The sequence below is a fragment of the Sylvia atricapilla genome, chromosome 7 (assembly GCF_009819655.1).
Source record: "Sylvia atricapilla isolate bSylAtr1 chromosome 7, bSylAtr1.pri, whole genome shotgun sequence".
NCBI classification, from domain to species: Eukaryota; Metazoa; Chordata; class Aves; order Passeriformes; family Sylviidae; genus Sylvia; species Sylvia atricapilla.
Window position 1 is genome coordinate 6,706,163 of NC_089146.1, and position 12,886 is coordinate 6,719,048.

Consider the following 12,886-nt stretch of genomic DNA (forward strand, 5'->3'; position numbering starts at 1 on the left):
TGCTACTGTTCTGAGCCAGCAGAGAATAGACTGGATTCAGCAGAGATAAATAGTATTTCTGCTCCTTTGGCAAAGGAATTTAATGGACAACAGAAAGTAGATAAAGATCCTGATGTGCAGAAGCTGCATTTGAACACAAGATCAGCTCCTTCTGAGCTTTCATATTAATAATTTCTATGGTACTCTGTACAGGGTTGTTAAAACTGGAAGTGATTTTAAAAATTCATAAGACTCACCATAGTAACCAATAAGGAGAGCAGCAAAAATGTGATCCAGATTTTATTCATTTTTATATCTGGTGCAATCGATCTTATGTTGTAGCTGAATCAACTCAAACTGCAACAGAAGAAAAAAAAAATTAGCAATTAATGGATGCCAAAACTGATAAAAGACTTTCATATTTTACTTCTGAACCAAACCAAATTGATTCTTGAAGTGAAAAATTCACCCAAAGCATAAAATATACACAATTATTTATGAAGCACCTAGACCATCTATCTAATGTAATCCTGCTGTGACGACTGCCTCAAAAGGAAGGGAAATCTTCAAGAGTTTTGTCTTTTCATATTTAAGTGTCCTGAAGTATCCTGAGAAGATCACAAAGCTGAGGCTTGAACTGAGATAAGAGCTTTTCTTCTGATTTCATCATGGAAAAACACCTCTGCATACTCAGTTTAGTTATTACAACCACATTTCAAAAATCCAGCTATCTCACTGCAGCAACGTCAATGAAGTTATTGTCAGCTAAATTAAAAGCAGTAACATGTGCATGAGTTCAGCTCCCTGGTACAGACGAATTCACTCCAACTCTCACACTGTCATTTAAGACCCAAAGTCCCTCACACAGCTCATCCAGCTCAGAGACCCCACTGCCAGCGAATCCAGAGGGCTGTGGGTGCTGTGCCCACACACAAACTGTGTCCTGACCCAAGCCACATTCCCCCTCACATCACAGCTGCTCTCATCTTCGGAAGTTTTTCCTACCCAGCAGTGATGAGCTATGAGAGAATGGGCTATGACAAACAATTTGGCGTACGTTGGCCAGCAGAGAGAATGACACAAAAAGCTAATTCAAAAAACCCCCCACCCCTGCCTCAGTCACGAAAAGCAAACATTCAACATTGCTACTTTTCTGCTTCTACACTGGGACTGCGTCCTCCCAATACAACTCTAGTACAATAAACAGCATCTTGTAGGACGTATTAACTACTGAATATGAAATCACTGTTTACTGCACAGCCTGATGCAAAGACAAGAAATGTGTTGTAAAATCAGCTGTGCCTGTTTAACCCAGACTAAAGTCGTATCCACAATCTCCCTTCTGTTTTGACCAGTGGCATGCAATCCTGAACATTGATTGCTGCAAATTACACTGCAAATTTCAGGTGAGGCTCTGAAATTCACATCTGAAAACACTTACAGGAAGACCAATTAGCATACATGAAATATATCCTTGGTTTGAACTACTAATTCCCTGGAAAATCCACATGATAAGAACTAAAGTTAGAACTAAAGAATAGATAACTTTAAAGACTCTGATTTGTTAACTATAGAAAAATCTAAATATCTTTGTGCAGTGACTAAGACTTGACAAAAACCAGATATCTAAAATATATCTGAATTATCTGAATATTTGAAGGGCAATATGAGCTCAATTCTGCATGACAACTGGGGGCAAGTGTGAATAACTGAAACCTATCACGTTTCATTCATTTACAGATGTGTCTGTTTTCCTAGGTGGAAAACCCTCTGCCTTTCTAAGGAAATTGGAATTAATAACTTACTGTAAAGCAAGTCAATAGTATTTTCTCTCCCAAGTATGACAAAGCATATCTGTGCGGGGTTAAAATCCACAAATGATGTGCACAGGGCAAGCCAAGATATGAACCAAGTAGAAAATAGCAACCATAATTTAGTGTATGTTTTTCTATACATGTATACAAGAGCTCAAAATAATTTTCTCTGCAACAGTTCCAAAAATCTTTATGCTAAAATAAATGTTAGATGAAAATCTTAAACTGCATGCTTTTATATTGCTCTCACTTTGCCTTGCTTATTTTAATTTATCTAAAAGATACAACATCATATAAACAAAGGCAGAAATTATCTGCTTTGATTCAGAGTCCAAGTTTATTTCTGTTTCACAATATCAAAAGTCATCCCTTAGCTCAGTTCCTTTAATGGGCCAAGTCTTGTCAAACCAAGTGGTTTTGTAGACATGTCCTATCCACTGCTCCAGTATCTGCTGCTAAATTATTAAGTCTTCCCAGGAGATAAAATGTTAAGTCAAGCCTATTAATGCACTTTGTGCTTTCCACTCATTTCTCTCAGTTGCTAGCATATAGAGAGAAAAAACCCCCCAACCACCACCTTTTTCTAAACATCACTACTTATGGACTTAATTACAAAACACAGGATGAAGGTCATTCAGATGTCTGTCTGGACTGCAGGAAAGCATTTCTTGCATCACTACATGGACTCATTCACTCAACATTTATTCCAGTTATTCCGGAAAGGATCTTTCCAAGGAAAATTAAGAACTTTCTTAAGGATGGACAGCAATATATTCCATTGACTGAGGCAGCAAGCCAGTGCTGCTACGAAAGTCAGGCTGCTTTTATTAATCCTCTGCTGTGACGAGATACAAACCAAACCTGATTCTCTGAAAGTTCTTTCCCTCTCAAAGCTGGGAGGTATTAGGCACACAAGAAATTAATAGTGAAAAGAGACTGCTCTTAGGTTTCCTTAAATATTGATGCTTCTCAAGTTGTTCTGGTATTGTAAGTCCAAAAAGGCAGAGAAAAGAACTGTATTGGATTGAGATAAACCCGAGTGTCTTGAATGAACCCCTTGACTCCACTCTGACAGTGGCAATCCGCACAGAAGTCAGTAGGGCAGGGATTTACATTTACATGGCAGGTATTGACTGAAATGAGGTGGTGTGGACAACACCACAGCTACCATGGCAGTCCTTGGCTGAAGTATCTTCCCAATAAAAGGAAACATCAGTGAGAAAATAATGGGGAATTGTAACAGCAGATCACATCTTCCAGACCCTTGAAATGTCATTTTTATTTCTGGTGCATGTTTGTGCATTCAGTGAAGACTGGGATAACTGAAACAAAACAAAACCACAACAAAAAAGGTGCTGCCATTAACAATACTCCCAAGGCCTACGTTGTATTTGTCACTGATAGCAGTGACACCTACTGAAGAACGAGGAATTAAAAAGGAACTGCAAGCTGGACTTAGCCAAAATAGTCACTGGTATAGCTTTAACAGATGTTCCCATTTCTCTTCCTCCTGCTTTCTCTACAGAGCCATCCTGCCTCATCAGCTGTTTCTACTTTTAACTTTTCCCCATCCTCCCAGGAATAAGTGGCACCCTTGCTGAGCTCCAGACACTTCCCGTTTCAACCACACAGTAAAAGGGTTAAAAAAACCAGTCATTGAAAAAGAAAGAAAATTTTTGAACTTGAAAACCATTTAGTACAAAACAAAAAACACAGGTAGCCTTCCACCTCAAGCAGTTCTCAAATCTGACTTCAAATGAGAATGCAACTCTGTGGGAGTGAGACAGGAGGGAGAGCCTACTTACAGCACTGCAGGCCCATCCATAAATGGCCAGACATTTTCCACTAATTGGTAATCTTTGATTTGCCCAGAAGCCAACAAAACAACCACTCCCAGTTACAACAAAGAGAAAGCCACAAAACTTGCGCAGTGTAAATTACATACCTTGCAGTGTTCTGTAACCTCGTAACACTGAACTTAAACATGTTTGCATAGAGATACATACCCCTCATCTGAAAACGGCTTCAGAAAGGGTGTGTTCTTGACACTTTGTTACTTCTGGTTCTTTTTGGAGGGAGGCATACAACTTGAAGGAGTCAAAACCTCAGGCAACGTTTGCTTGTTTCAGCTCAAAATGAAGGCAAAAAGTTGGAAAACGCTCAATACTTTTCAAAGTGTCCCAAATTTGAATTGCTGTTCAAATTGCACTGCTGATAAAACACTCCCCCAAGCCAACAAACCCAGTAGTCTCAAATGGAATTACAGATAGAGACTCCACTTCCATCTTCACTCACATCGACTTTCTGGGAAACACTTCTCTGACTAAAAGGGCTTTGCAAATGGGCAGCACCAGCCAAACAATAACACACAGCAGCTTCAGTGAGTCCTGAACATGGACAGCAAAATCTCAACACTTATAACAGAGAACAAGGCAAGGCAGTTTGGAAATCTTCCTATTTGGGTAATCTGCCTTTTTTTTTTTTTTTTTTTTTTTTTTTTTTTTTTTTTTTTTCTGAGGGAATCACTTCTGCCAGGATATGAACAAACTGCTGAGTGGTATCCCATAGTAAACAGCTCACAGCTGTTTGTGTGGGAATTACTCCAGCCTCCTAATGATTATGGAGCTTGAAAGTAAAGGTAAATAAAACAATGCCAACAACCATTCTCTCTCTACTTTTCTTTCCAGGAGTTTCTCCTAGGAAGAAGCTGTGCCACAATGGCATTTACTGTCTTCTTGAGGACTAAAAGAAACAAAGAAACAGCAGCGTATCTCAATTTATCCCGGAGTTATTCTACAGCACCTTCCTTGTGCAGGTGGTAGCTCAGCTCAGCAAGAGAAAGTCCTCCTGGGCCATGTGCTGTGCTGGTCTCATGGTACTGGTCAGTGCAAGGAGGAAATTAGGACTGGCTCACCAAGATGTTTCACATCTTGCACTCTCCTTATTAGCACGCTTTTTGCTTTTGTTTTTGCATCATTCTGGCTGCGTGTCAGAAGCCTCACGGAGATTGCAGAACCATCTGCATATGAGATTACACAGATTAAATTACTCCTGGGTGCTTCTTCCCATGAATAGCTTCTGGCAACCATTCAGATGAGTTCTGTCACCTGCACCCAAGAGAAATTACTAGCAGTAATTGGCAATGCTCGTGGCCAGTTCCAATAACACCTACAAGTTATAAGAATCTATGACAGAGTGAGAGTGGTGGTGGTAGTTTTCCCCTACTTTCCAACACTTCTTTTGATCAGTTCACAGGTATGGATGACACTGCAAGTTGTTCTGAGAGGGTCCAGTTAAAATCCAAACCAACCAAAAAAACTGAGCAAAAAATGCCGCCACAACAAAGCTCTCCAAATAAGATTTTGGAGGAGGGAATGTCTACAAGGTTCTTCCCCTGGCATATTCTACAATTTCTGCCCTTGGTCAACATTGCTCCTCTCCACACAGCAGACTGCAGCGCAGGTTTTTTGTGGTTTTGTCCATCACTACCAATTTTGGCTCTTTAAAACAGGATTTCCACTGATAAAAATGGTAAGAATATTTCCTCCTTGATTTTACATTGGAAAGTCTTCTCTTGGCCCTTGTACTTTCCATGCTTTCCCTATAAATTATGAAGAATCTGCCTCTCCTTGTCCAATATGATGAACTTGCTACTGACTTCAGGACATATGAAGCCAGCAGTCCAGATCATGCAATGCCATGTGGAAGAATGGCAAGAACTCAGTGAGGGTTGCAGTTACAGGTTAGGAGAGCTAACCCGGCCAAAGAAATGCAGCATAGCGATTTTAAAAATATTGAAGTAAAATTATTTGTCTCTCCTGAGGAACTAGTTGTTAAAGGAAGGCAACAGAGATTCTGGCAAAATAAAATCTTTACCAAGAGACTGCCGGGGGTTTACTCTCAAGAGATGTAGCCATGATTTCCAAGAGTTTATAGTTCTAAATGCCTCCGGAGTGTCCAGTGAGAGCTATTTGACTGCTATTGTGTAAGCACATTGTTATGTTTATTTTATAAGCTTAACCCTTTTTCACCCTGTAGCCCTAACCCAGCTGTACCTTGATGCCTAAAATCCATCAGCATAGCCACACATGCTGCCAGGCAGAACTCACCACGTTCAGTTCAAAGTTCTGCAAGCCACGGCACTGAAATTCCAGAGCGACCACTCAGGCACAGAGCAACTTCCAAGGGAGGCTGCTCTGCTGAACCAAGTTATCTGTACAAATCCACCATCCAACACCCTAGATACAACTGTTAACAGAAAGGAAGATGATGGCAGACTAGTGAATAAATAAATTCTAATAGCTGATGGATCAAGATGATTTCGTTACGGTACTTCCCTTTTAAATTTTGTTTTAACTTTATTATATTCCTGTTATACTAACATTAAAAATGGGTTGACATATATCCAGTAAACTTCCCTGAAATTTTACTTCTTCCAAAACAACTGCTGTGATGTGGCAAGGATACTCCGATTAACATGCTATTTTAAATAAAAGGGAATAATAGCTCATGACATTCGTTCTTTTCCATGGATTTTGTCCCATTAACAAGTTGGAGAGCTCCCACAGTGTTCCTAGGTATGTAAGTATAGTTGCCTAGATACATTTATATATGCATGATACTCATAGCCAGAGGGTTTAATTTTAGGCAGTCCTGCCAGGAGCAGAGAGAGGCACTCAATGAGCCTCATGGTCCCTTTCAACTTCAGAAATCCTATGATAGATGTGAAAAATACAGTGTAGTCCTCCAAAGAAAACTGCTCCACCTTCAAGCAAAATTATTTCTGTTTTGAATTAAAGCAAAGCCAGTATGAATTTATTAATTCATCAAGTAACCTTAGGACTTGTCTAATGCCCCTCGTTGAGGTGCTGAAGAGGCATTTTTTCCCAGCCACTGTTGTTCAGAAGCTGCGGAGTGCACTGTGTGCCCCTTTCAGGCAGTGTTTTTTATATGAATGACTCTGTCTGATGCTGTTTACCAAGTAATGACCCAAAAGAGATCCAAAGGTTTCTTTGTGAAAATGTTTACGACATGAAGTCATTTTCTCAACTGGCTGAGTTTTAAAAGTTTTTTTCATTATTTCTTCACCGACACATGCTAATTTTACAAGAACAGTATTTCCACAGTTCAAAGACTTTTCTCAAGGTCAGAACAAGGCAATGGGAAAATGGGTTAAGCAAAATGGACCAGGACATTTGGATTTTTTTCAGAGTTTACCACTCAGGCTTTTTCTCATTGGCCCCAGCCCAGTTTGGCAGCTGAGCATATCCTACAAAACTTACAGGCTTTACACCAGTTTCTTTAGATTCACATTTAGAAGTGCGAATATTTATGCAGAAATATATTCCCAGTCAGTTATAAATAAAGCGATAAAGTTTCTAAATACGATTTTTTAAATAAAACTGTTAATTTTCAGGTGGTCCATGGCACAGCCGTAGCTCAGAGCAGGATGGGGAGGCAGCAGGTGGCCAGGAAAGGGAACTGCTTTTGCCAGGAAAAACAAAGTGCTGGTGCAGCCACTGCATCAGAACCGGTGTCCCAACTTTGGGTTCACCTTTGGTCAATGACTTGACCAGAACTGATGAACAAAGTGTAGATGTAAACTCTCCATGGACATGGCAGAAGCACTCTAGTTTCTGACTTTGTGTTGATTTTTCTTTTTTTTTTACCTTAAAAAGCACCCCAAACAAATCCCCAAAATGCAGTACAGAGAACTAAAATATTCCCAAGGCAGCTTTCACTGGCTAAGGGCGAAATTTCAGATGGAAAGTTCATGTCATATATTAACATTTTCTCTCATGAGTTATTTCTGATGCATTTACTGGTCCAAATACTCCAGGTAAATTTAAGGCAACTTGAAAAAATTCAGCTTGGTATACTTATTCAAAATACAGTAATAATCCAGCTACATCAAAGCCTTTACCAGGTCAACCTAAGTCACCACAGTACAGAACATTTCCTCTTACATTTAAAATTTCACATGCCAGAAGTCAAAAGTGCAAGCTCTGGAATATTTCACCCTTCGAATATTAGACAATTCACATTATACTGTGCTAAATTATTAAAACTACTAATCCATCCTGTAGAAAAGCAAGAACAAGCAGCAACCAAAACCAACCTTTTGAATTGGTCTGCAGCTTGTCTCCTAATTAGCTACAGATATCCCCCATCTTTCCTATGTTTTTGCATCTGCAGCATTAAAAAAATGGCACTTTAACAGCAAATGCTTTAAGCTGGGCTGTAAAGGAGTCTGTGAGACTCATGAAAATTAAACCAGAGGTATTTAATCTCAAGAGTATGGAAGGAAATGACCTTCTATATCTTTTTCTAGTCTATACCTGCATATTGGCATATGCACCCGTGGAGGCCCACACAGACACAGGGCCTGTGCTCACAACAGGGGAGGAGGGCAAAGGCTTGGGAATGACCTCGAATGGAAGAAAATCAAGGATGCACACACTCGAAGGGAACAACACAATCAAAGCTTTTCTGTTTACAGTGATAACCAGAGCCTTCCTTTTTATCATATATATAGGGAGATCTCTCTCTCTTTCTCCTCACAGATTAGCTGCAGAAATCATCTTAAGGCAGCCATAAAGTAGGCAGTGATAGAAGGTTTTCCCATCCTCTGCCCACATTTCCTTCACATGATATCCACCAAGATACTGCTGAAGCCAATGGTATTTTGCATTAATGTTATTTTCTGTCAATCTGAGTTAACATCACTTTTGCCAGACTGAGGAAAGTATTGCCCATGGTTGTTTCCAAGTCTTCTAAATGGGAATTACCTTCAGCTTCATCCACACCCTGCCACACCCACAATAACAGGGACATAAGCAAAACTGACAGGGGTGGAATCATCTAGGAGAAGGAAACATTTTGGTAGAGATGTTGTCAGATAAAAGTCAATTACAGGATCAAAGCAATTAACTAATCAGCTTAACAAAATGAGATCCTTGGAACAGAGGCAAACTGCTGCCCAGTGGCTGCAGTAACCTCTCACAGTGTTCCCCAGTGCATTCCTTATTCTGGACACAGAGGGCAAAAATTAACTGGCACCAGTATAAACTGGAGAGTCTCAACTTGTTTTGTTACACACAATCCCTCGAAGGGGACTTGTGACTGTTTGGACAGGCAATGCCATTTTCAACCACCTAGAACATATTTGAGTGTTGATCTTTATGAACTATCATTGTCAACGTCCACTTACTTTTAAAATAATAATTTCTCTTTTACCTCAGCTCAGTCTTTCAGGGTGAGTAAGGGTATCTAAATAGAAATCTTTAGCACTAACTGAAAAGATACATTTCTGTATCTTTTCTGAAATACCAGGTAGGCAAAATTTCTTCCACCTGATATTGCATATAATCCTTACCTGAAAGCAAGAAGCTAATTTTCGTATTGTCCAGAAATTGCATCTTGAAGTCTGAATTCACATTTTGAAATACTGGAGTGTAACAATGCTGAAAAGTGGACGGGCACAAGTCTAGCTGGCTTTATACTGCAGCTGACACCCTGTTACATTTTCATGCTGTTAGCAGAGAACTGATCCTGCGCCACTGAAAAAATCCTGCTTGCCGAGCCCCTGTGAGACGTGAAGAGTTTGGAATAGCAAGAGCAGTTGGTGTGGAGCTGACAATTTGGCTGGCACTGAGCGTGGTGCTCCAGGGAGCTGCAGAGCGGAGCCCGGCGCTGCGCAGCATCACACCAGCCCCCCTGCTCCCGGCGAGGCAGAGGTTTTACAGACAGTGCCAGCTGCAATCTGTAGGAAGCAGAGTGAATGTTTCCATGAATTCAGTTGAAGATCATATGCTCAGGGTGTGGCCGTGGGAAAGACCAGTGTATCTTACACTCAGTCCCTAAAGTCCAATTAGTGTTCCTTTAATTACAAACAGACTTTTCCATATCCTTTTGCAGTATTCCGCCCTCTCTTACCTGAATGAAAACCAAAATAAAATACTATGAACGTTAAAAATATTACAGAAATTGGACACAAAAATCTCTGCCTCGATGATCTGGAGTCTCACTCGGGCAAGACACTTAATGAAGATGAAATATTACATATTAAACGTAATAAAAAATTACAAGCACTACAGCTACAGCAGAGGAATGTGCATGAAGCACAGCTATTCTGGTCATGAATTGCATACAAATTTTATTTGCACATAATTGATATATTTAAGCACATTTTCTCCCCTCCAGCTACAATATTAACAATAATATAAAGGCAGGAAATGTAGTGGAAAATCTCAGTTTAAAGCTCATCAAAATTGCAAGCAAATGAAAATTTCCACTGCAAGCATGGAAAATAGTGTATGGCTTTAATATAGGTGCCCATATTTTCTGCATATTCACATCCTGCATATATTTTCCTTGAGAAAAATAAACCTCACAAAAGCCTCAGACTGATTTCACACTCCAGAAAAAAGTCCTTGGCAAGAACAAAGTGCATGAGAATTCGATGGGAAGCTTTTGTAAGGATGTCTACCCAAATTAATTTAAAAAAGAATAATTTGTGTTTGTATAGAGCAGATTCTGCCACTTGTTCAGTCAGTGTCTCAGTTACCAGGGCAGAACTCAGAGGCATTAGTTTGGCTTTGACACCCAGCTTGGACATCCAACTTGCAGGCATTATTTCCCTCAGACTGAGGTACCAAAACTCACTAAGAAATGCACTTGGCATGCATTTTTAATTTTTTTCCCCATACCCTTTAACTTAATAAGACACCTCAAAAGGCTCATCCTTTTCATGCAACTGCGCAGAGGTTCGGGACTTGCACCCCTCAATGCTGTACTCATGTATCCTGTTCCACAGAGCATGTGAAAATTCAAATTCATCTTGCTGAGAAATTTTGTTCACAGCTGCTTGCTTGGCAGAGATTTGGACGGGGAGGGAAGGGAGGGAGGAGGGAGAGACAATTCTCCAAGCAATGGGGAAAAACAGTACAGAACTTTCATCACCAATGGCCTTGACATGCTGGAGCCAACGGAAACAACATCACCCAAGTGACTCCATGAGAGGGAACCATTCAGACACCAAAAAAACCCAAACCCTCCTGGCAGTTAGTTCTATTGTGTAGTAGCTTATGCCAAGCTTCCTTTGGTGAAATCCAGATTTCTCCCGCATTGACTTCCTCCTGCTGTTGATAGAGCAGGATATTTGCTGAAGCAAGCAGGTAAATGAACGAGATATTCTGAATTAATCAGCACATGTGCTGGAGAGAGAATTGTGTTCTCTTCTGAAGCTCAAAGAACAACTGGCTGCTTTTCCAAAGGAGCTATATTAAGCTGTATTAAGGACTTCTGTAGTAAATTCTAACTGGATGCAGGTCTTGCTGGCAGATGAATTCCATAACAAGTACGTATCTTACTGACCCTGTCACTGATTTTTTTGAAAGCAGAAATGCCTGGCAATTGATACAGGCCTACACCACCCAAAGAACAGGTAACATTTCATGAGGTAACCTCTCATTGCCGTAACTCCTCCAGCATTCCAAAGGAAATACAAATTTGCAGGAATAAAGTCTGGTTGGTTTCTGCCCCAACCAGTAAATGTATTTCCCTTTCTCAAGAGAGTATTAGAAAAGAAGCATTGCACAGGTCTATTTTACTACTGATCAGTGGTGAGTATAGTGCACAGAAATCACACAAATCATATGTATTCTTGGTGTTCCCTTGTGATATCCCAAACCTTCACTGGCTGTGCAGTGCTAAACACTTCCTGTACATCATTCCAAAACTAGTGGCATTTTACTGATGGCTTTAGTTATTCCAGATATCATACAAATGTTTTATAGACCAGGAAGCCAAGTACTTGGGGCTTTGTCTAAGCCAAGCATAGAATGGATTATATGCAGATCCTGATCAAAAGGGACAGACAACTTCATGTGTACTTGGGTTTTCTATTCTAAAAGATGTGATTTCCCAAATATTAATTCAGTAAGGTGTTGAGCTATCAAAAAGCAACATTTGCAACCATCAGAATAAGTAAATCCACCCTCATGTCATTGCCACCAGACAACTTCTATCTTTGAAGTCATTATTGATCCTCAGGCTGCTTCATTACACCACTTGACAAAGCTCTGGAGAACAGAAAGAGACTTTGGATGAGTGTTTTTAAGGAACAGAGAACTTTAAATCTGAAGTGGCCATCATCCAGAGATCTGAACTCTGAACCCCACTTGGCTGGTGATCTCCGAGGGTCAGACATGACACAAAATATGACCCTAAAGCATCTGTTGGGAATCAGACTACCAAGATGATGGGAAGTTCAGTCTAATCCAAATGTGGGAGCCAAGTCAGCTACTGAAAATATATAAAGCTAACAAATGTAGAATCATTGCCCTCTGAAGAAAATGGTTTCAGTTCTAGCAAGAAAATCATAAAAAGCAGCCCTTCAATGCAATTTTTCCTGTAAGGTCACAGTGAAGCACCAAAAATGACTATAAAGGGAAGACAAGAGAAGAGAATTAAAAAAAAAAAGAATCCTAAATCAGAGTTGAGAGTCAGTTAATACATTCAGTAAGGGCTCTTGAAAGAATTCTTAAGCCATGCGTGGCTCTTGCAGACATATCTATTGTGGGAGGTATTTTAACCAGCTTCATGTCTGACAGACAGTCTGTGGAATATAAATAAATTTCAGCTTCTCATACAGATATAATTTTCCTTCTCTGTAGGAGTGAATACCAGTGAGAAAGTGCAGTGTTTACAATCAGCCCACTTGGATTTACAGTTTTTGAGAAGTGTAAAAAGCCTGACAATTTTTGAAGGCCATAAGTAATAAAACCCTTCACGTGCTGCAGAAATATAAAGAAAGGAATTTAAGTGATTTACCCACCATCACTTTGCAAGTTGTGTCGCAACTGAGGTTTAAATATCCATCCAGCAATAAGCAATGGATTTATCATTCACTTCTGCTGGGATTGTCACCAGAAGGGCTTCAAATAGAGAGCAAAATTCCTCGGGTTAAGACAAAACCCAGAGAAATAAAAGGTCAGGAAAATATAAACCAATACTTCTGCTAATAAATTATCAGTCATTTATCATCGACACCAGGTTTTCACCTCCCACAAGGAATTCCCAGAGCTAAGTGT

At 40.0% G+C, this 12,886-nt stretch overlaps 1 protein-coding gene across 1 annotated transcript in view; it reads right to left on the minus strand.

Moving 5' to 3' along the window:
• Window positions 1-12,886, minus strand: part of CALCRL (calcitonin receptor like receptor) — a 63,271-nt gene that overhangs the window by 30,925 nt on the left and 19,460 nt on the right. Inside the window, exon 2 of the mRNA XM_066322504.1 lies at window positions 237-336. Within this exon, the coding sequence (XP_066178601.1) occupies window positions 237-287 (51 nt within the window). The 5' untranslated portion in view covers window positions 288-336. The remainder of the gene's footprint in view (window positions 1-236; window positions 337-12,886) is intronic.